This window comes from Pieris napi, chromosome 21 (genome assembly GCF_905475465.1).
Source record: "Pieris napi chromosome 21, ilPieNapi1.2, whole genome shotgun sequence".
Lineage (NCBI taxonomy): Eukaryota > Metazoa > Arthropoda > Insecta > Lepidoptera > Pieridae > Pieris > Pieris napi.
Window position 1 is genome coordinate 2,063,068 of NC_062254.1, and position 25,604 is coordinate 2,088,671.

The 25,604-nt window shown below is 33.2% G+C and overlaps 1 protein-coding gene across 12 annotated transcripts in view; it reads right to left on the reverse strand.

The window, feature by feature from the left end:
• Positions 1–25,604, reverse strand: part of LOC125060502 (DNA N6-methyl adenine demethylase) — a 114,710-nt gene that overhangs the window by 86,753 nt on the left and 2,353 nt on the right. For 10 of the 12 annotated variants that reach the window (XM_047665461.1, XM_047665457.1, XM_047665456.1 and 7 more), the window contains exons 2-3: positions 17,056–18,859; positions 11,837–11,992 (exon numbers count right to left, since the gene is read on the reverse strand). In XM_047665461.1, coding sequence (XP_047521417.1) covers positions 11,837–11,992; positions 17,056–18,192 — 1,293 coding nt within the window. In that variant the 5' untranslated portion in view covers positions 18,193–18,859. The remainder of the gene's footprint in view (positions 1–11,836; positions 11,993–17,055; positions 18,860–25,604) is intronic. The other 2 variants (XM_047665452.1, XM_047665449.1) reach the window with 1 other exon arrangement.

Sequence of the window (25,604 nt, forward strand, 5' to 3'; positions counted from 1 at the left end):
CGTACTTATGTAGTGAAAATAAACAATACACACAGCGAGGTTGTTTCAGTATCAGAAGGCACCGCCCAAGGATCGGTCCTCGGTCCTCTCCATTTTTTGACTTACGTAAACCAAATGCATAATCAAGTAGAACACTCCACTTGCTACCAGTTCGCAGATGATACGTGTTTGTTAGTTGGAGATAGGGACCCTCATATAGCTATTGAAAGGTTACAATCAGATTTTAACAACATACTAAAGTGGTGCCATGATGCTAAACTAGTACTTAATATTGAAAAGACAAAACTACTTATCATACAATCCAATTCCATAAAAGAAGCTACTGGTATAGCATTGGTGGCTCACGATCACGCTTGTCTCCACAAATTAACAGTGTGCAAGTGCCCTTCTATACAAATAGTCGATAAACAAAAATATCTCGGATTAATTATAGACAAAAATATGCATTGGAATCAACACATAGAATACGTCTGCGATAAACTTCGACAGTTTTTGGCACAAATAACAATACTCAAAAAGCGTATCCCATTTAAAACCAAACTTTCACTTTACAACGCGCTTTGCGAATCAGTCATCAATTACGGTCTAAGTAGCTACGGGAGAACTTATCCAACGTATCTCAGCCGAATACATAACCTCCAAATGCGAATCCTCAAACACGTTGTCTCGAGAAATGTGCTCGACTCATATAAAAATGAAGAAAAAGGAGTTTTCAAACACTGTAAAATATTGCCCGTATCAGAAAAAGTTAATAAATGTCTTCTAGTCGAGCACTTTTTTCGAGATGACTTAAAAAAACGAGTAGAGCATGAAGTACAGACCCGAGCGGTAACGCAAGTCCGGCTCTGTACAACAAGAGCAAACAACGTATATGGCGAGAGAACGTTGAGGTATTTGCTACCGCGGCTAATAAATGGTCTACCAAATCACATATTAGATTGCCTAACGCCAACCAATATAAACAGCAAACTAAAAAACTACTTTTATATGCATTTGTCGCGCTCCTAAACAAGATTGTTATGGTTACATGAATATAAACCACAGCGGTTTGCTAATGTAACTTGTTATGATTGTATTATATTTTTTTTTGTAAAATAAAGAAATTAAAAAAAAAAAAAAAAGGTAGATTCTCTTCCATTTTACATATGAACGGTATTTGACAAAATTTCTACATAACACATTCTTACATTTTATAACTAAGCTAATGTTTCACAATATTTTCTGTTTCAGCATGAGAATATGTTGTTTAAGATTATTAGTTAACGTATAAAGTTAAGAATCGTTAGTATAAATTTTGTTTTTTAAAAAAGATGAAGGAGAAAAATCTATCTGAAGGAAAAAATCGTTGGACGAAGAAAGTCCGTTTTTTAGGTTTTTTATATGTAGGTTTGCGTTGTGTTGTGTGGTCGGTGTTTCTTTCCAAAAAAGTCTGCATTATATTAAGTATAGTTATCCAACCGTTAAAACTTTTGTTTCATTGTACAATTCGAAGTTGAGTAGGTACCGAAAATTGTAACTACATATTTGAATTATGCAACAGTCTACGTATAGGTACAAAGCTCTTACACGCATTTTTTTTTTATTTAGTTATCAACTTTACGACATCACACACAGTCCTAAATTTACTAATTATTTTACAATGACAATTAATGCAAGCATAAGTTTCTCAAAAAAAAAAACAAATAGAAATTTAAAAAAATACAACTAAGCGCATTGAGCTTTAGATAATTCAGTGCAATCTGATATAGTTTTACATATTATTATATTTTAGAATTGAAATCTTCTTGCTATGAAAGTACAACAGGTAAATACTAGATTACATAATACACAATTCAAAGGAAATGAAGGAATGACGTTCTTGTCGGAAGAAGCCGTACAAATCTTTAATAAAAAGTTTGTATATGATACGTAAGTACGCTACCAATGCTACGATCATTTCATAAAGTTAAAGGAATTGATAATTTAATTACGTATAAGTATATTTATATTTTACATAGATCACTAAGATTTCGTATTTTATTTATTATTGTCAATGTGAAATGACAGAATAAGTCTCTAGAACGTACTAGAAACAACGTGAGTTGTGTTCACAGTTGAACGTGTGAACTTTAAATATCATATCGACATTACCATGTTTTAATACCAACACAGTGTTAAATTATTTAGTTTTTGTACGATATAACAAATTAAATTTTATTATAAACGGTCATTAATTTTCTTCTATTTTGTATGGGGTATCTTATATTACTATTAGCTTAGTGCAAATGCTTTTTTTAAGTAAAGAACATTTTAAATGTGGGAATTTATCGCAATAGGATTATCTTGTGGTATAAAAAGCAAAATTCTATTCCGAATTTCTATCGACCCATAGAACTACCTGGAAAGACCATAAAAAACGGTTCATTGAACTCAATGCAACAGCTGCTCGAATTCAAAATGGCCGACATTATGTCAAAAAATTAATAAATGCCAGTTCAAATGATGGATTAAAATATGTATTGTAATCGACAGGTTTTAGATTTTAAATACATTTTTATTACTGCATAATAATTAATCATTTATGATTTAAATATGTGTGTGTGAAAATTTTCAGTTGACATTCTGTCAAATTGTTAATATTTTTTATATATTGTTTAATTAAAAAATTAAATAATGTATTAAATATTTTGTTATATTTTTTTGTTATTTTGAATTTAATAAATAAGTAAATAATATACTAACTGACTCTGTGTTTTAATAATTATTAATAATATAGTAGGATTCAATAAATATCAAAATTTAGTTAAATTACCTGACTCGTATATTTTTTTTTAGATTAAATACATTTGGATTCAAAAGTTATTAAAAACTGTTTTAAAACTACGTGCGGATGGCATATGCGTGTCAAATTAACCCATTATATGAATTTTAATTGCATCTGTTTTTATTCCGATGTGAAAGTCTGCTAAATATTATCTGTCATTTTAACATCATTGTTATTTATAGCCTGTGGTGACGGTTGACTGGCTTCTGGGTAAGCTCGCTTTGTGCAGAATATAACTATGAAAAATAACAAATGACAGTAATTATTTAATCGGAATAAAACGAGGCAACGGAAAATAGTCTTTTGAAGTTATTGTAAGTAAAATTTAATTACTATCAGTTAATTATATACTTAATAAATTAGTTTTTGTACAGACATAAAAATTTTTTGTGGAGGTATAATTTTTTTTAAATTCTGTGTTAAAAATTAATCGTAAATAGTTATTAATAAGTATTATAATCATTTTTATTTGAAAATTTAATACAATATGGGCACCGATTATCCAAATCCCTAAACTCGTATTTCAAACATGTCGCCAGTTCTCATGGAGTTTAAAGTAAAAAGTGGCATAAATCAAATAAAGGTGTCCCGTATAGCGTTACTGTTTGAGCGGAAGTTAGGTACCGGAGCTAAATCATAAATTTAATGTTCCCGTCTGTCTCCTATTACGTAGTTATGTCATTATCGTAATTATTGCTATTGACAATCTGTGAACGTATCAAGATCATGTTGCATATAATAGAAACGTTTGGGTTCTAAATTCAAAAATTCAAAGCTTGAAATGGGCGTGGCTTGAAATGGACATAATATTACTTATGATACCACCTACAGCTGCTTAGTGATTCAGGCACACAGTATAACCTTGGTTTAATTAAAAAACAATAATTAGTGAGCTATAAAAATTAGTTTGCCCCCATGCCATGCAATAATTCTAAACGACAATAAAAAATGATAAAGAAAGATTTATTACATTTTGCAAGGTTATCATAACCAGTTTGTCAACTTAAGTATAATATTTGTTATAATAAACGTTCGGAATAAAGCCGAAATAGAAAAATGTGCCCCTATATTCAAGGAATATCGCAAAGATTGATCGCGCTTTCACTAAGTAATTAGCACTGTATCATACATCATTAAAGCATTTTATTTACTTGAATTGCACCCCCATTTCCCCCTTACCCTACATCGGTGCATAAAAACTGCAATTACCTATCAGTTGGGTCACACAATAACCAACTTGATATACCCTTTCCAGTTTATGAAGAGCCCCCTCGCCCCGCCGCTGTTTGCCGCGATATGAGATTAAACCGATGAGTCGAGGAAAGGCAAGGGTCAACAAATGATGGCTACCACTGAAAGGGTAGTAAGGCTTGAAGCTGGGAGGTCGTCAGCCTTGCTTTGATTGTTCGATGAGTGGTGCCAATGAGTCACTCGTGAACGTAAATAAACGGGAAAATATTGTAAAGATACAAGAGAATGGTTAACAGCAAGTTAGTGAAAATTACAGTCAATTTCAAGTGTTTTTCGAGCCTTTTGACGCTTCCTTTGAACGATGTTAGTTTCGCGGTTTAATAAGCGACTATGTTTTGTTTGCATACTATGGGAAAGCACTCAATTCTTTTTATAAAAATAAAATTATTCTTTTTACCGACTTTTCAACTAAATTATATATGATAGGTTTTCTAACGTAAAAGAACGCGGCCTATAGTTAAAGTCAAATCATTTATTTCAATTAGACCACCAAAAATGGCACTTTTGAACGTCAAAAAGGTAGTTTCGTGTGGAGAAGAATGGGCAAGAAACTCCACACTAATCTTTAAAATAGGTTTACAATATTTTGTTACATTTGTTAAATAATTATATGTTAAGACAATGTACTCTTAGAATCAACTACTATACTAAAAAAGTTAGTATACATGTTCCTCACATATTTACAAATTTCGAAACCGTAGAATATTAACATTAAAGAGCAATGAAAATAATAAAAAAACACAACAAAACAGTGTGTGAGATAAAATAAAATAATTACATTTGTAGCATTATAAATTTAAAAAAAAATAACAAATATATATATAGTGGCGGGTCACGTATTTATTAATTGAGAATGAAACTGTGAATAACGCCCGTAAACAATGCAGAATCTTCATCAAACTGACGTTCATCTTACATAGGTGAATCTACCATTGTTACAACCCTAAGGCGTGACGGGGCTCCCTTGATTTCTTTACAGGGTTCTTACTAAGCACTGGAAGGTAAATAAGGCTATATACTATATACGAGCCTCTCGTTAACTAGGCAGTGCGTTCAGTAGGTTATGCGTTTCCCCTCGTCAAAGGGAGTTTACTTTTTATGTTTCTTAGAGATTTCTCCTCTATGTATTACGCTTAATTAACGTCGAAGCTCGTTCTTTTTTATGGCGGGGCTTTTATCGGACTTTTTAAACGATTGATTGAAAATTGTAAGGTGCAAATAGAAGGAAATTTGTGTAATATGACGTGACATTATTTGTTGTTCTTATTAATTGGAAAATTGTTAAGTAAGATTTAAAAAAAGCCTAAGCAAATACGAAGTAAATAAAAGAAAGATACATATTTGTTAATTCATTACAAACAATGTAAGAGTTAGTAAGTAATGTGTAAAAAGAGGGTGCGTGTAGGTACCTACTTATGTACGCGCGTAAGAAGTTATACTTCTTTGGCATTATTAAAAATAGTTTTTGATTGCAAGCAAATAATTAATTACAATTAAATAACCAAAGACTGGAAAAGGAGTCATTATAGTCAATAAAGTTCAGTTTACATTTGAAAAATTAAATAAATAAATATTTATTATTATTCTCTTACATTAAGTGTAACATAAATTCTATTATAATTCGAATGTTGTTTTTAAATTATGTCCAATGCCGTAGCATTTTCCGAGGGCAACTTCATTCTGTTAATTTTGTGTAACGGTGCGCGCGCATCGTAAAATTTCACTCTCATCAATTTTTCATAACGCGCCTAAAGAAGTATAACTTCAAAAATATTTACAATTCCGTGAACTTAACAAGCGAAAGTAAAAGCAGGTCCATGTTATTTCCAGCTGCAGGTCATCTAGATTCTAGACCGTATTTGTAGGTTACCCGTTCATACGCCCCATGGGGCGGGGCGTAGCCTATGTGCCTTTGAGAATCACCCGCGCTTCTTGGTGGGAAATGAAAACAGATTATACAGAATCTCACAGAGTATATAAAACATACAAGAGTATTTTTAAACTCAAGTATTTTTAAACTAAAAGTATTTGTTTGTTATAAAATTGTGTCTATGGTCATAGAAGCTTGACGCAGTTATTAACACTATGATGTATGCAATTTTTATAATTATACTACTACAACAATAAAATTTAATATTTGAATCATATCTTTTCATGTTTAATATGGAGACGCAAATATTCATAATCAGCACAATATTTAAATTACGTTTTTTTTCTAGATCTATTTATCTCAACTAATACAGAATATAAGACAATCAATGCATAGACAATAGAAAAAGTACATAATCTATATGCTATAGAATTAGATCGTGACGTAGGGGGTTCACAGTGCATGCCTCGGACGCGTGCTAGGGCGGTCTCTAATGAGGTATGAACACCTAGTTAAAACTGTACCACAGCTACTCACGTGTCGAATGAGGTTAAGGTTTTGTGTTCGAAGGAAAATGGAGAATTGTGACAGGTTTATGTTCGATTTTTAAACGCGTAATTATTTTTATTTGGAATGATTACGCAAAATGGTATGGCATGAAATATTCGAAATTAGAATGACTAAATGGATTTTATAAATACTTTTTTGTTTTATCTGTATTGACTATATTATCACCCTGTGATTTATGGTAAATTCTTTAAACTAATGTCCGATATAAATTATATATTTACTCGTTTACTTATGTTCAAGTTTACGTTATAAACTTTGAAAACAGTACTTTGAGCAATTAAATTTCCAACTTAGACAAGGTTGCAAGAAACACGCTTTACCCTACCCTTTTAAAGAAAAAACATTTTAAATATGTGTTAAAAGCACTTCACGCAGGCATTAGAATAGTCGCCCGGGGTGCACTGTTTACTGCGTTCGTATGCGTGGGCACGTGTGATTTTCACCACATTTCTCCTGAACGCACCACTTCCCTCGCTCATAATGAGAACTGTGTTTATCCGAACATATAAATTTAATATAAATGCAACTTCAAACGTTGACACTCATTTAAATTTAGAATCTAAATTCTAAATTTGATGACAGATGAAAACTGATTGACGTAAAAAAAAATAAACAGCCAGTATCAAATTATAAATAAGTCTAGAACCATAGACTTAGAATTCGACACTTTCAAACTATGGAGTTTATTGGTAACAGTAACTAGATTAAATATAGTGCAGTAATAAATAAAAACGCATATTTTGTTGGATGCATGGTAAGGGTGCATCATCGCACCCCTCACGCATTACGCACACAAATGCATCGTAACTAGAGCGCGATTGGTCTATATTTATGCGTGTATGTACAATTTCTAGGCAGTTGAATTAGTTGCGTGCGGGGTCTTTGCTAGGAAAAAGTATTGATTTGTTGTAGAGCTTTCGCGGAATGATTTCCTTGTCGGCTTTGTTGCATCTTAAAATAACGGCGTCAACATTTTACAAATCTTAATATTTTAATACGGATTTGAGTTATTTATCGCTGATAGAATATGGCGTTATCATAAGAATTTTAAAAATGGAATAAAGCAATGTTTTTTTAATATCATAAAAGGTAGAATGCGGGTTTATGATCCGCTGAAAACCGGTTGAAACCGCTCAACTGACGATTTTTTTGTCCTCGCAGCTTTAATTCTTCTATGAGTTTTATTATCACACTACAAAAGCGCCTTTATGCGACATGTTTATACAGCCGCCATCTTGAACAACGTGCTTTTCACATGTCAACGGTATTTATTAATTATATTTAATATTCTAAACATTTTTGATGCATGCATGTGTTGGCCTAGTAGCTCTCATACCTAAGGTCGTATGTTCGAGCCCCGGCTTTAACATTTAACAGTCACTCGAACGGTGAAGAAAAACATCGTGAGGAAGCTTGCCTTATACTTAAAATACAGTGTATGTATGGCACAGAAAACTTACCCAGATTTAAAAAAAAAGGTTGTAACACCTGATGACGTAAACGGTTTTGATGTACTAGCAAACAATACTTAAAACAAAAATTCTAAGAAAGGTTGTTTCAGTTGAGGCGAGAAAAACAAGAATAACAAAACAAAAACCTTAAAAGTTCCTTCCAGTCCTAACAAAGCCTAAGGTCATTAAACTTTCAGACATTTGGGCTTCGCAAGCAAAAACGTCATCATTGCCCGTAAATTACGATTATCCGTTACGTCAGCTGATACACCCAACATCTGCATTTGCTTGGCGCGTGCCGTAAAAAAAACCGTTATAATAGCCCTACGTGGGTGGACACGTGGCGCCCTCGGGAATTTGCCGATTTTTTGCAAAACAAATCACCCTAAGACTAACATGATCTTATGATGGGTCTGTAGATGTGTGTGGGCATACATTTTGTAAACTATAGTTTTTTATATATACACCAGTGGCGCTACAATCTCTTTAGGTCTGGAACTCAGATTTCTGTGTCTGTTACATGATCATTTGTTAATCTAATAGGCAAGTAGGTGATCCTGACACACGCCGTCGTCTTTTTGGGTCTAAGGCAAGCCGGTTTCCTCAAGACATTTTTCTTCACCATTCGAGCGAATGTTAAATGCGCACAAAGACAGGAAAGTCCATTGGTGCACGCTGAAGCCACTAGGGCAAAATTTAATTTCGTTCTTTAGTTCTTTCGTAGTACGCAGTTTTCTTATTAAATGTCTAAGTATAAAAAAACAATTAATAAATGAAAGTCTCATATTAAAGATACATTGCCTAAAAGTATAGTCATAATCAAACACTATAATTTATGGTTAAATAAGATAAACAACATTAAGATAAAAACGGCAATATCTGTTCATTACTGTTACGAAGTAGACACATATATCAAATTTCTTAATCTAGCTTTTATAAGGAATAAATGCTAAAGTTAATAGGATAAGCAATTCAACATAGAATAAATCGTATTTAATTTGAAACCGTCGCGACAATCGCCATTTTGTGTATTCGTAAAAAGCGATTAAAATCAGCAGTAAAAAGATTTTTTCATTTACTTGATTCGTAAAATTCTTTTTATTAATTTTGCTAAGGGCATTTTTGACTTTCACTTTCTTTTTCTTTGTCGTATAGCTTGCTTAGACGCACTTGTTTTGACATTTAGCTATTTTGATTATTATTATTAATAACGCTTTCCATGTGGTTTATTTTAGAATTTGGTGTGTGTACGAACTTTTTTTATTGAAATCCAACATATATTTGAATATTAATTTAACCTTTATAAACGACACCATATCCGTACGTCAGACAATAGTGTGATTTTTTTGACTATTTAAGTAAAATTAAATCAAGAATAAATCAATGTAGGTACATATATCGTATATACTCAGTGTCTAATATTTATTGATAAAACATTGTATCAACGCCATCGAAACGTTCTTTGTTTATTGTATCTTGTAAAAGTATTCAGTAGTTTTTATATGAAAGTCTTGATTTTAAGCCTTATATATTGAAATATTTATTAATTTGAAAAGTTCAACGTAATTTAATGTGTGTGATTCAAGCATTCGTGAATGCACAAGAAAACTCACGTTTAAAACTAAAAATCGTTTAGAAAAAGGTTTTAAAATCCAAAATCCATTTCTATATAAAATCATCTACATATAAACATCTGCTGATAAAAAAACACCTTTCCGACAATGAACACAATCAGATACACTAGAGGTGTTGCGCAGCTGGTAAGCACATTGCGTCGACTCGTGCGCACGAGAGTAAAAAATCTACTTCCGACCCCGAAAACTGATTGAAAAATTACAGCTTTAGATAATATATATCGTAGCAGTTTCGTAGCAGCTACAATTACCATCGTCATTTAAAAATGAATTTTACTAGGAATTGTAATATTAATATTAATTAAAAGGACGGCAACGCACTTGCGAGCCTTCTGGCAATGTGAGTGTCCATGGGCATATCACTTAACATCAGGTGAGCCTCCTGACGTTGTCATATTAGCCTCCTGTTACTGAGCTAATCCTAGTTTTACCATTTCTATATCAAAATACGTCCTGTACTCTACAGCAGAAACTGTCAAAAGTTTAAGGATAAATGACTAGTAAATTAACGAAACTACGAAATAAATATAGCAAAACTAAAAATTTACTTCAATCGTTTTTTGTTCTTTATATCTTAATTCTCGAATTTTTATCGGTTTTTAAGTTACTTTATAACTTAGCGGCGGTTGTTTAAAACTAATTTGCTAAGTTACTTTCCAGCCCTTAACTTATAATCGTAAATTAAGTCAAGTAGACCTCACACTTCGTCTTCCAAACTTTCTTACAATTTCGCTTATAAATATTTTAATTGGAAATTCGTAAAAAGTTATAGCCTAATTTATTTAAATTATACATGTAAATCAAATGGTTTGTTCATGTATGTAGGTATATTATGCACATATTGACTCTATAGTGATTAAAAAAGGCTATTTTATATGATACATAAATATGTTAATTAACGTAATGATTTCGAATGATATACATATTTTAATTTTAATATTATTTTTTTTCTAATGTATGTAACATATTTTATTATTTCTAATAAGAATAAACTTCTTTAAACCCGGCTCATGTTCACGCAATTTAGTAATCATAATGTGTCAAAAATAAACAACATACCAGATATTTAATAGAAAAATGCAGAATAAAATATCAATTACCGTTTGTTGTTTCAAAATCTGTAACAATGTAAAAAGAAAATTGTAACGTTTACACGCAAAGACCGTCTAACGCACTGATGTATTGTATAAGACATATTTTTTATAACAAAGTGCATGTATAATATCCAATTGTATCAATTTCCAAGGAAAGTTACATTTAAAAATCCCCTATATTTTTACGCGCTATTTACTTCACAGTATTTTATTGCAATTTCATGTTAATGAGTCTCTGTTTTAAATTCACGATTGTGATTGCGAATTTGTGCAAATTATATTTCTTTTAGATTTAGCATTTGGCTGAAAAAAATATGTAGCAATTTTTCATTGTAAAACTTTAATATATACAAGTATATTATTGCCGAATTCTAAACTATAATCATCATATCAGAATAGCAAAGTTCATCTCAACATGGAAAGATCAAGCACGGTTTCGTCAGTTTCAAAATCTTTACCATTTTCGTCCGGTACTTAAATTGACATGAATTATTTCAAAAGTTCCCTTTATCGGGATGTACTGTCATACAAGTTTTCCTTTTCACGCGAAGTTTGAACGCGATTCTCTTTATTTTCATTTAGACGGTGACACATGACTTCCGCGGCCATTTTACAATGCCCGCTAACGACAAGATGGCGGTAATCTATGCAGACGAATAAATTAATGCAAATAGCGCGTCGTAAATAAGTTATACAAACGTTTGCGTCATTCAAAAATCGATTTAGAGGTTTTAAGCTATTTTTCAATATGAACGTAAAATGTTTTCAACGTGATATGTTTTTCAGTCAATGAATCAACGATTCAAGGATTTTATTTAAATATCAAGTTCGAACACGCGATAGTGAAAACACGTTGCGTAGTCATTCATGAACGTTTCAATCGAATTATTACGTTATTTATAATCAGAATCTTACATTGAGTGAATTATAATAAGAAAGAAATTAAATTATAATAACAGATAAAACAGTTAAAAACGACAAATACTAATTATAAGTTTCTTAAAGCATTATTTTTGAATGGTCATTTGATGATTTTATAATTGCCAGCACGTGCTTGTTGTAAAGGACCCAATGTTTCGTAGCTACATAGCAACACTTGTATACATTTAAAAAAAGATAAATTGTCGGCCTTTTTAGAACTTAATTCTTACGTAATAGCTTACCTTCTTCTCTGTTAACTTCTCGCATCTTCTCTGCTTGCAGATTTGATGAGACTTGTCATTCCGACAGGGTGCGCAGTCGCCACAGTTGTCTTTTCTTTGGCAGCCTATACATTCGCCGCATCGTTTTCTCTTCTTCTTTGTCTGTGACGGGAAGCACTAAAATTGAGTTAATTTGTATTTAATTCCTTAAAACGTCTTTAATGGAATTTTTGTACACTCAAAAACGACAACTAATCATTTTGTTAAATTCACGGTATGTATGAGATTTATAAACGATTAATATTCTATTATTTTAATATATACTGGTGCTTTTATTGTAATATATAATACAACAAGTTTAATTTGTCACCTTAAATTAAAATTGGGAAATGATTTCACTTATTTGTTTTTTTTAATAACCGATTTAAAAGAACATATATTTTACGAAATTAAAAGGCATTTTTGTTAACTTAATTATTATTTGTTTTAATGTTGACACACAGGTTGACTGAAGGAAGATTTCTATAAATTTATGATTATAAAATTGCGATTGTTTTACGTTTGGGGAACCGGCAAAGCTTTTTCTTCTTAAAGCTCATCTATTTGCAATTGATTTCTTAAAAGTTTTCATAACTTCTATCCATTTATTGGTTATTACCACATTATTCAAAACCCTCGATCAATTGCTTTTTTATAGCAAATACGTAATTTCCGCAACAACTACCGAACTAAATATTTAACATAGCCCGAAACATAAATACGCCAGCTGGGATGCGATACGGACATAATAATGCAATTTTATTTATGTCTGCCACAGTTCCTTATCAAGATCAAGCGATTGTTCGAACAGCTGACGTTTTTAGCAGTGAAGAACTTGCATATAGGTCATAATGATTATAAGCTTTCATGCAAATAATATTATATATTTACACTATATTATCTAATATATAAAATTCTCGTGTTGCGGTGTTTGTAGTTAAACTCCTCCGAAACGGCTTGACCGATTCTCATGAAATTTTATGTGCATATTGGGTATGTCTGAGAATCGGACAACATCTATTTTAACACCTAACATTTAGGGGGATGAAAAATAGATTGTTATTTAGTCCACCCCTAAATTTTTTTTTTACTTTTTAGATATTTTTTTTTAAGATACAGCATTAAAAATACATACAACCCCTAATTTTCACCCCTCTACGATCAACCCCTATTTTTTATTATAAATGATATACATGGCAAAACGACGTTTGCCGGGTCAGCTAGTTAGTATATATGCTTCGTAATTGACGGACGGATATTGCTGTATTTCGCGTTTTCACGTGTTATTCGTACAGCGATAATATTTCAATAAATTCATTCCAGTAGTTTCTGGTTTCATCTTTTATTCACAAGATTTACGTTAAACACGGGTTCAAGTTAAAAGGCTGTGTTAGGCTATATTTTTTGTTTCTAATGGCAACGGCCGGTTTGGCAGATGTTCGATTAGATTGTCTCGATTAATCGATACTGCGTTTCTATGCATTAGAACAGATGTTTTTCATAATTAGATGAAGTCCATATTAATTTAAATCGACCTAATTTATTTAAATATTATTGGTAAGACGACCTTTATTATTATCTACGAGGCTAAGTGTGTTCGATTAGACCCAAAAAGCTCACCAACAAATGTACTACATATGTGTAAAATTAATTTAACATTACCATTTTATAATTCAGTTATCATAACAAGAGACATTAATAGACCAGTGCCGATAATTTTTGAAACCTAAAAAAATTACAGTAGGATGAAACCCATTAGAAAAGCTGGGGAATATGATCAAAATGAAAAGAAAAATAAATTACGGTCGATCTGAGGTCGGGAAGGGGTAGGGGGGGAGTTTTAAGGGTAAAAAACGGTTTATCTCGATTTCCGGCAAAACTACAAGTCCTATCGAAGAAAGTTAAATGGCAAAGTTGGAGGTAATAAAAAGATCTAAAACTTTTGTATTCACACATTTTTCACATAACCTCAAAATTTATGTGAAAATTTCAAAAAACCAAGTTTTTGGTTTTTTATTTTTATCTTTAACAAACATTATTTTTTTTTAACGAAATTTGGTGAAAACTTACCTTTCTATGTCCCAAATACACTGTAATTTATTTGATTAAAAATATTTATTTGTTCACCTTATTTTGAATTAATATCGAAAAAACACCCTAATTTTCAATCGAAAATTCTGACGTCAAAATTTCAGTTTTTTTCAAAAAGTTGGTGTGCTTTCAGTTCGTTGAAATCTCTACTTTCCTATGGTAAAAAAATATATATATATTATCATAGTAAATCTTCTCAGAAAACGCAAAAAATCGTATACAGTAACGCCCAGACCTGTCATCCCCTTCCTTACTTCTCTATGAAATACGAAAATTTTAGCCCATCTAAACGCAAAATTTTTTTTTTAGGTCACTCAGGTATATATAAATTATCTTAAAATAGTAATAAATAGGCATCTGATTATAATTTAAAGAAGATTCATAGAGAAGTAGGGAAGGGGATGACAGGTCTGGGCGTTACTGCATAGTGCATACGATTTTTTGCGTTTTCTGAGAAGATTTACTATGGTAATATATATATTTTTTTTTACCATAGGAAAGTAGAGATTTCAACGAACTGAAAGCACACCAATTTTTTGAAAAAAGCTGAAATTTTGACGTCAGAATTTTCGATTGAAAATTAGGGTGTTTTTTCGATATTAATTCAAAATAAGGTGAACAAATAAATATTTTTAATCAAATAAATTACAGTGTATTTGGGACATAGAAAGGTAAGTTTTCACCAAATTTCGTTAAAAAAAAATAATTTTTGTTAAAGATAAAAATAAAAAACCAAAAACTTGGTTTTTTGAAATTTTCACATAAATTTTGAGGTTATGTGAAAAATGTGTAACTACAAAAGTTTTAGATCTTTTTATTACCTCCAACTTTGCCATTTAACTTTCTTCGATAGGACTTGTAGTTTTGCCGGAAATCGAGATAAACCGTTTTTACCCTTAAAACTCCCCCCCCCTTCCCCTTCCCGACCTCAGATCGACCGTAATTTATTTTTCCTTTCATTTTGATCATATTCCCCTGCTTTTCTAATGGGTTTCATCCTACTGTAATTTTTTTCACTTTTTATTTATTTTAAAGGCTATCTGCACTGGTCTATAACTTGACAATTCAAAAGTGTACTTGGTTACCCACTTGAATAAAGATATTTTGAGTTTTTGAGTTTTGAGACATCTAGATTTCAAAAAAAAAGCTCATGAGCTTCTTATAATATATATCTCGTTATTTGATACAAAGTGTTTCTTGTTTATGCGGTCCTATGAGCCTCCATTAGTTCATGTATGCAATGTGACACGAGAGTGAAAAGGACAGAACATTAAATTATTAGTGTTTGTGAGATATATAGTTATATGTAATATATAATTTTAATTAGGATATTGTAAGATATTCTTAATTCAAGGAAAAGCCCTTACAATTGATAAAAGAAGTAAATTAGGGGGTTTCACGAACGAAAAAGTCAAATTCTATTAGCATTAAAATGCTATCGGATTTTTATTTTCTTTGTTAAGAGACTAATAAATAAGATTTTCACAAGCAATTTTAATCTTTCGTAACTTAAGATTAGGTAATAAATCAGTAAAAATAATTTCGTTGTCTTCCGGTATTCTTGTACTCTTTGTTTCTAGGAAACTTTGCGAATGGATTTTCCCTGTTTGACTCATTCGTATAATGAGTCTAGAAAATTATTTACACGAAAATGTTCTTTACGCTTTACGAAATACGCTTTATATCTTGTTAATCGTAAAAAGTGGAAAATTGTATTGATTACATTTTGTTTGAGCATTATATTGCTAATAATTTATTGAAAAACGTGTACAGTTTGTTTTTATTTGTGAATTTATTATAAGTATTTAAATATAAGTTTAGATATTTTTATGCAATATAACAAGTGTAATTACCTATGCATATTATCTAACATCTGTTATTTAATTTAGATAAAAACTAAACTATACAATGTGTATACAGGAAAATGATCTAAACTGCATAAAGGTTCTATGTAATGACTAATAATAAATAATTAGAGTTGTTTTGAGCAGCTGCGTTTGTCTAAAGGTGTTCATTATTAGACTAGGAAACGCTGACATTTTATTGACTAAAGAATGTAACTTAAGTCTGGATCTTTTCTAGCTGTAAGATGGGTTTTTATCCCGTTTGAATTCCTCGCTCACTCACAGAAATTCTTTAAAATCTCGCATTAATTGAAAACTAATTCTCTTAAATATGAGTTGCTAAAAGTTTTCACAAGAAAATAAATTTAATAGTGCCGAAGGTTTTTATCTAATTGCATTCAATATTAAACTCATAAAATTTTCTAAGCAGGACGCGTAAATTGTCAGACTTTAATTTGTGTTTAAAGGAGAGAGGAAGTTAATTTATTGGAGGCAAGCGGATCGGCTAACTATTAAATTTATAGCCGCGAAGACAGAGAGTTCGGCCATTCCGAAACTCAACTGAAAATAAAAAGTGCTCTACGAATAATAAAAGGTGAAATTACTGGCAAAGTTTCTCTTTTCGTATTTTCAATGGTACCGTGTTGTCGGGTAAAATTCAGAGAATTCTCATATATTTTGTCAGATATTCAGCTTTTCGCAATTCCCCCGTGTCTTGTTTACGCAATTCGGCAGTTCTTGGAGAAGATTAGTTGTCGTTTTTGATTTTATTGTCTATCTTTGAAGCTCCGCATTGTGCATAGTTTATTTGGATGAGTCACAGTTTACTTTGTGTTACTAATTGTATGTGTACGAGATCAAAGGCCATCCTAATATACGATCTGGCAAATCGACTAATAAGTATTAGTATTAGTCGTATATTTAAATCTTAAATGTAAAGTGAAATTCAAAGTCAATTACCAAATTAAGCTAATTTTTTTTTAAGGAGATAGCAAAAAGGTTAGTCGACATCACAGGAGACCGAAGAGCTGGCAGCTACCTCGGACGAAGAATTAGTCTAGCTATTCAAAGGGAGAACGCTGCCAGTATCTTCGGAACCTTGCCTAAAGCGATTCCTTTTAATAATATATTTTAGTTATTGTTTTTAATTAGGAAAATTGTTAATAATAAAGTATCACTTATCAATATATTTTAATTAGCAAATAATAAGAAAGTTATACTTGGTAATTTAACTTTGAATTAAATATATTAATTTAGGAAACTTACCTGTTTTTCACTTGAAATATCATCAAGATCCATGGGTCCAGATGTCATGGGTGGAGCCCCGTGCATTGGTGACTTAAAGCCAGCTGTGGAGGACACCGCGGCCACCTGCCCACTGCTCTCAGCCATTTCCATGTTAGACCCATCTGATTCTGAGCTGTTCGCTCGCATTTTCCGCCTCTCCTTCTTTCGGAAGTCAGATCGGGTTGGTGACGATGCACTTATGAAACCATTATTCTTCTTCTCATATCCATTGTCTATTAACATTGGATTCTGGAAATTACTATGGTGTAACCCATTCGGCGTGTATTTATCTTGAAGTGCCTTGACATCAAATGGTTCATTTTTTAACACATGCACAACTGTGGGACTCTGAATGTTGTGTATGATGCTTCCATTTTGTTGAAGAAGAGCCCCATTTTGGTGCAAGATACCATTCTGTGTTGGAAATGCGTTAATTGTCGCAATATTTGGTTGGTATAACTGTATATGACGATCATCGATGTACGTTTGAGCAGGTGCTAGTTCTCTGGCTTGTATAGGAGCAGGAACGATGGGATAGCTTCTTGCATTTACTGCTGTTAGAGTATGGAATGTTGTAGCATTGACCGGTGATAAGGTCGTCAACGTAGTGGACAATGGTGTGACTTGCGCCAGCGTGGTCAGATGCGCAGGAGACGAGGGTGTTGTGAGTTGCGTGAGCTGGGTTAAGTGACTAGGACTCGCGCTTGGAGTAGGACTCGATGTGACCGGCACGGGCGTGACGCTCGGTAGCCCTGTCTCTGGAATGACTGTCGTTTCTGGAAACGTTTGGAACTGGCTTTGGAAGGACGGTAGCTTATTTGGAATGGGTTGCAGTGTCACCGACTGGTATTCTAGTGGACCTGAGAATCCTGCACGTAGTATCGCATCCTTCGCATTGACGGTGATAGGCATGGACTCCCAGGGCCGATATTGCGGCTGGCTGGCTATGACCGAAACAGTGTCACCAGTGCGTTCGTAGTATTCCCAAGCCGGGTCCAGCAACCGCGTGTCTGCGGTGAGGATCCTTTGCTCGTTCTCCGCCATTTCGCCGAAGGTCGAAAAAGGCGGCAGATGCGCGCTGTCCGCGCCTGCCTCACTCCTCAGGGCCTCGCTCATGACGTGTTACTGCGTAACTTCATCGCGTCCTCTTTCTATTCTTTACAAAATAAATCTACTAAGTCTATAACTGAACACGGAACTGCACTGGAACTTCTTTATTTGTACTTTTTGATCTGTTATGTCCGAGATATAACTAAATAGCACTTAAGTTACGATTATACGGCACACCGGTTGACACTAACACTAATCACAATGTTTCTCACTAAATAAATAAAGTCCTTAAAGAGTTAACTTAGGTCTTAGGTCTAGATGCTTATAAAATCTTTGGCTGATTTAGAAAACGCTCGAGGAATTATTTCGATTACAATTTTTAACTAACGATAAAATATTTTGTGCACTCGTTTAACGATTTATTTTGGAACGTTTAAATACTGGTCGTTGATAATTTCTCTTAAAAAATTCTTCAAGGCTTTTTTATTGTAAATACCGATCACTTCAGACTTAAATTAATTTGTACTGTTTGGGAGTTAGCGTATACTATTCGCGTAATTTTAAAAGGTTAAAAAATAGTGCTTATATTAAATTTTTGAAACGAAAGATATGACTGGAGGCTTTGGTTTGTCGATTTCGTGGTTTTTCCTTGTTTATTTGGTTTAGCTGTCGGTTTCGGCTCTTGAGGCGACGCCGACGGCAAGCCGATGTTATCCGCGCGGCCTGCACCAATCTGCAACAATAACAATTTATATTAATATTACAAGAACACGTCCGTCACTCTCACAAGAAAAACAAGGAATGTAATATAAATCAAGAGACGCTAGTTTTATGCTCAGATCTATTTCTTTGAACCTTTTTTTCCTATTTTTTTTCCAACATACGTCTATGCCTTGTTGGAAAGAAAATTGTTGTGAAAAAAATAATTGTTGCTGCTCCCTCAATACATTTTCCCTTCATCAAGTATTGATTGCAATTACGTAAAATAAATTCAGCCAGGATTCGAAGGTTCGACCTTGATAATACTTTATACTGGATAATTAAAATGATAAAACCTTAAAATAATTATGTTTACGAGAAAATGATTAACACGCATGTTTTACATTCGAATGCTCACGGCGTAGTAGCATTTAAATGACGTCATACCTCCTTACCCCTCACCCCTTGTACCCACCTCACCCCATGCAGTATCTATACTTGTTTAAGCTTATAGTGCTTTCGCGTTTTTCGAGTATTCTTTGAAACACGTATAGCGTTTGTTTATACATATTGCCATATCTCGAGGAGTTTGTGAATAGCTACTAATAAAAATCTTGTCTACGCCTAACTTCTATAGACCGAACTCGGTGGCAAATGATTCAGCAAAATGGTGCCATAAAGGTTTTGTAATATAGTGGATATCAGCGAAAGTGGTTGGTGTGGAAAAGTGGTAAAACCTTAGACAATGGTTTGGCCAAAGCGCCAAGTCATTGTTTAGAAGCGCGGCATTTTAAACTAGCCATGATGATCGCCAACCTTCGCAAGGAAATGGCACTATAAGAAGAATCAGTGAATATCATATGAAAGCTGTGTTAACCTGGATCGTAGATTTTAAGGAAATTGCTCATCCAGTAATTCCGTATCCTACCAGTTGCGAATTTTCACCCGAGTTAATTCGGTCATAGAGATCATAGCTTGAGTTAGATAAACACAAATTCAATTTGAAACAATTGTTGCATTCAAACAGAAAAAGCTTCCTAAAAAGTTTGAAGTATTTATCGATTCCACTTTGGGCATTTATAAATATTGTATCTTCATACGTATTAAATTATCATTACTGCTTTTGACTCTCATAAAAACATATTACAGATATAAAGGTGAAATTATATTATTTATAACTCGACTTTTCGCTTGTATATTAAAAGTACTTGGCGGCAATAGATTGCACATTTAAATAGGCTTCAATCGCAATATATAATCTATTAAAAAACAGTGGCGTTACAACCTTTTTAAGTCTAGGACTCAGATTTCTGTATGTGTTCATGATCATTTGTCAATCTTATAGGCAAGAAGGTGATCAGCCTCCTGTGCCTAACACACGCCGTTGACTTATTGGGTCTAAGGCAAGCCGGTTTCCTCACAATGTATTCCTCCGAGCAAATGTTAAATGCGTACATAGACAGAAAGCCAATTGGTGCACAGCTGGGGATCGAACCTATGACTTCAGGGATAAGAGTCGCACACTGAAGCCACTAGGCCAACACTACTCTATTGATATTATATTATCTGTTTTAATTAAAGGTGTTCGAAAAAAACTATATGTTTTCGTCTATTCTAATCCCAATTCCAATAGCTCACATGTAAGCGTAAACAAAGTATTAATAGGCATGAATGTTCTATTTCGGCTCCACTATTTTAGGTATAACTATTTTTGTATGCTTCAATTTAAAATTGACCCATTATTATGTTTTGTGGTGCAATTATGTTTTGACGCAAATAAAGACGCTTTACTTTAGGACAAATATACTTTAAATTTTATAATCATACAATTGTTTATACTTTATAATTAGTGATCAAAATAATTAGTATTTGTTTTTGAATAAAGAGTAGGTACGTGCAGTTTATTTACGTAAGGCCTCCTTCGACGGCCTCTCTTCGGAATCAAACCAGAATTACTAACACGTACTTTGCGTTTTCAACTACGCCACAAGCAACCGAAGAACATTTGTCATTACTCGTATTTTGTCGATCATGAACTCATTTGATATATATGTTAACGTAAAATTGTAAACACCGTTAGATTGTAATCTATCTCGCGAGATTATAAACTGTCGAAAGATTGTGAACCTCAGCTTACTGCTTACAATTTATCATATTATTATTTGGTAGATTGTACTACACTAACTTAGTTATCATTCAAACTTCTTTGGTCAATTACAGATTAATTTTACTTCCCAACAATTTCATATAACTACCGAATAATAATACGTTAATTTGTAAGCAGTTCGTTGAGGTTCACAATCTTTCGACAGTTTACAATCTCGCGAGATAGATTACAATCTAACGGTTTTTACAATTTTACGGTGACATATACAAAGTGTCTGTAAATTCACGGGGCATCCATAGTTCTGTATAATATCACCCCCTAGTCTTTAAATCCCTTTAATTTGGCGAGATCTTTATCTCGGTCTTCTAAGCTCAACATCAAAAGGAATCTTTTGTTTAGCTCACAAAGGGGACTTAATTGTAACATGTCTATTTCGACTTTCGCCTTCCTAAGAGTTATTAATACCTAAGATGTCATGTATGCAGAAAGTGAAATTAACAGAACTACTGAATCTTAAGTAGGGTCACTAAAGAATCTAAAACTACAATCTTCTCAATAAAGGTAAAAGCGTAAAACTCAGTCCCATTCTCTAACCTATGAATTTTGTATTGAAAGACACGTAGAATGATTCTATCATTGCGTCATCAAGACAAACGTGCGATCAAAACGTCCCGACTAGCAATCAAGGCGAAACTCTTTGTAGATGTGCACAAAGAACGCCCGACGAAAAAAAAAAGATTAAAAAGCTCAGAACGGAACGCAAGTCGAAATGTCGTGTGCGTGTGTTGTTATTACAAAACGTGTGGTTGTGTGCGCAAGGATTCGTCTGTGCCTCAAATGTGTGGGTGAGGTGTGAATGTGTGGGAAACGCGATAGTATCTGGGTCTCCGTTGTCAAGGGCAACCGTACAAACGCTGCAGCATGCATCGCGCTTTCAGCTCTGCGCTGCAATTATACGGCGTATTTTTAGAATCGGATGTTGTCGCTTTTTTGTGCATCGCGTCGTGCAGCGAACGCATGTTTAGATGACGTTCGGAAATCCTTGAATCTTAGAACCGTAGACGGGAATGCACGCAATGCGAACTCGCGTTAGTTTTGAACTAACATTCGACGGACTTCTATGACTGAACACATTTAAGCTCTAATTCAGGTAGTTATAGTTGTTGTTGCGATTCTCAATCACTCACTGTGCATTTGTTTCTGCACTTCTCGCACGAATCATGTTTCTTTTTTTTTAGTTTTTTCTTTAACTAGGGTTGCCTGGAAGAGATCGCTTATTAGCGATAAGGCCGCCCGTTGCATCCCTTATAATTTTTTTTTTATTGTGTTGGATTTATTGTTTTTTGCAACGAAGTGTTAATAAATAAATAAATAAAGTGCGCAATTAGCAGTTGCTTGAAATGTAATTAATATTGTTAGGAGACCAGGTTATACATTAATATCTACGTTCTATGGACACAACTGGCTCACCTCCTTGACTATAACGATTGACAATTGATTTGTAAGTTTATCATAGCCACAGCACATCATATTTTTATTACGGCACTTTAATGTACAATTGTCGTTCACAGCTAAATTATCAAGATTTTTTATAGTTCAAACCAGCTGTGTTATAAAGTTATAAGTAACATCCGGCACACATAATACCTGGACCGGAAATCGATATCTCCGTTGATCATTGCTGATAATGACGTGATAAGTGAATCGATCATATTTACGGCCTCATTTTAAATGTATTAACTGTAATGGGCCTCTCAGTTGTAACTGTTGAATTCTTTATGCATGTATAAAAAGTATAAATAAATATTTAGTTTTAGTTTAAACAAATGTTTAGTGTTTAAATTGTGTTTGTTATTGTGATCAATTTTGAACTCACAAAGAACTATGAACTCGACCAATTTGCGGCAGAAATATTGTTTTTTTACTTTAATATTTTCAATAGGAAGCAAAAGCCACAAAACAGGACTGGCTGAAGGTACTTGCTCGAGTAGGTCAAGGCCCGATATAGCGTTTGGATGCAGATGATAAACGATTAATTATTTATTTAGTTTTGAAAATCCTCAACCTTTCATTCTCCAGACTCGGCGAGAATGTAAGTGCTCCTATTTCACCATGCCTCCTGCTGATAGAGGACAAATCTTTGTTTTTAATATATTTTATTATTATTTATTACTTAAGATTTCATGTGGAACATGGTGTAATGGTTGCAGCTCCTTACAAACTAGTTTATTGCCAGTTCTTCTCTTCCGTTCTACGCCCTTGATTTGAGAACTGGCAGTAAATGTAAAATTAGAAGTATTTAATGTACATATATTTCTTTTTTGACGTTCATAAGTGTACATTGTGTTACCTACATGATTAAATGATTTTTGACTTTTGATTTCTTTTACAAACCTGTGTATCATTAAAGTTGTTGTATTGCATTTCGATAATACTAGACTAGCGAATATAACTCCAAAAACTTAAAGATGTTTTTTTAGAATACGACGCGTTTCATTTCCTAATCCACTTTATATCAAAGCGAATAAGACAAATAACCTAAAAGCTTTTAAATTTCGTAATAAAAACTTAAGCATCGGTTGTCTAGACTATCAAAGGTAAGTTAGTAAAGTTAAAGAAAATATTCTAAGGCCCATTTTCTAATTCGTATCTCGTCACAATTTGAGCGCTGTCAAATATGTCAACAGGTTTTGACAGCTACTGAAACTAGATTTAGGGCATTTTATCGACTAGTCCATGAATTATTCCTAAGTAAGTGATCAGCCTTCGTGTTCGCCTACTGCTTCATCGTACGACTCTCATCCTTGAGGTCGTAGGTTCGATCCCTGGCTGTGCACCAATGGTCTTTTTTTCTATGTGCGCATTTAACATTTACTCGAACAGTGAACGAAAACACCATGAGAAAACCGGCTTGTCTTAGAAAAGTAGACGGCATGTGTCACAAGAGGCTGATCACCTACTTGCCTATTAGATTGACAAATGATCATGAAACATAATATAGAAATCGCCACTGATTTATTATTTTTTTTTTTAAGTTTTCAGCCTTCTGTCCATGACATACATAATTTTTGGGTCCGAGACATGCAATGTAACTCGCAATGAAAAACCATAGATAAAAGTGAAATTGACTGTACTCTATAGCTTTAAAATCTTTCTCACACCAGCCATAGAGTATAATCAATCGTAATGATACGTCACACAGGATATGTGCATCAGGGTGATTACCCATAGCGACATAGCTAATGTTATATTTTATAACGGCTAAAAATAACCTGTTTATATAACTTTTCTCTGTAATAAACGTTGTAAATCGAAAAATCGGGATAGAGAAAACTTTAATTTGACTTAATTGAATAAATTAAAAAAAAAAAACAGTCGTTGATAGAATATGGTAGTGGATAAGCCGAGTATTTTTTTTTAAATAATTGATATACAATATTTCTGTAAATCAACGAAATCAAGCCCCAAAACAAACACTTGTTAATTAACAACAACCGAAGGGATATTTAGCAATTTAATCTACCATACCATCTACTAATACCGTCGGTATCACCTCAACGTCCGTCGTTCCACAACTGAGCGTTTCTTAAGGCAAATTTTGCCGCGCACCTCCACTATGTGGAACCGGCTGCCCATTGAACTATTTCTGAACCAATTCAACTTAGGATCCTTCAAAAAAAGAGCGTACCAATTCTTAAAAGGCCGGCAACGCACTTGCTAAGCTTTCTGGCAATATGAGCTGCCATGTGCGATTCTTTTTTGTGTACCTTTAAAATTGTTCCAGTACAAACGACTTATTGCTTTTCTAATATAAGAGTTTATTAGTAACAGCCATAATAATACCACCTACAAGACTCGACCCATGACGTCACCGAACCCGAAACAAAAGACGATCAGAGATTAATCCACATTACAATGATAAGAAAGAGTCCCGATATAGAGTTACGTCCCATCCCATTGAAGCACTCGAGCTGTTGAATAGAGCCGCAGATGTGGCGTTTTTTACAACAATCTTTCCCACACTACCACTTTTTCTGATGCCTCAATAGCACGGAGACGCCAAAATACACAACTTTCACCCCTAACACATTAGGATAAAGCTCGCATCGTAGTTGAGACAATTTTGTAGAGATTTTTTGTAGTCTACTACTATCGGATGCGACATCGGAAATTGACTATTTTTTGTATTACACCTATGAAGCTGCATTATTTGGAGGAAGTCACATATGTGATTGTTATGTTTTTCATTGTTTGCTCTCAAGTTTAATACATTTCCTTTGAGCTTTGACACCGCATTTTTTATAGCGGAAAAAGGAGTTAGTCACATATTACGTTCAAATGACGTCACATTAAAATCTTACCAAAATAGGAAAAACATATTTTTAGGTATCAAAACGATTCCTATAAAAACCTAAAAAAAGGAAGTATAATTCTCGAGCTTCGGATTAAATGACAATGTAGTTGTGGAATTAATTTAATCGAAATGTTTTCTAAATATTCAACCAATTTAGTAATCCAAATATAGGTATTACAAAGCGACAGCGTGCATTCACCGGCGAGACTGTTCAACATATAATATTCTTTACAGCATACAACTTCCAGACGATATTTGCACAAAATACTTTATGAAAACTGAGTCCTTAGTAAAGAGCAATAAGATAGGGATTATCGC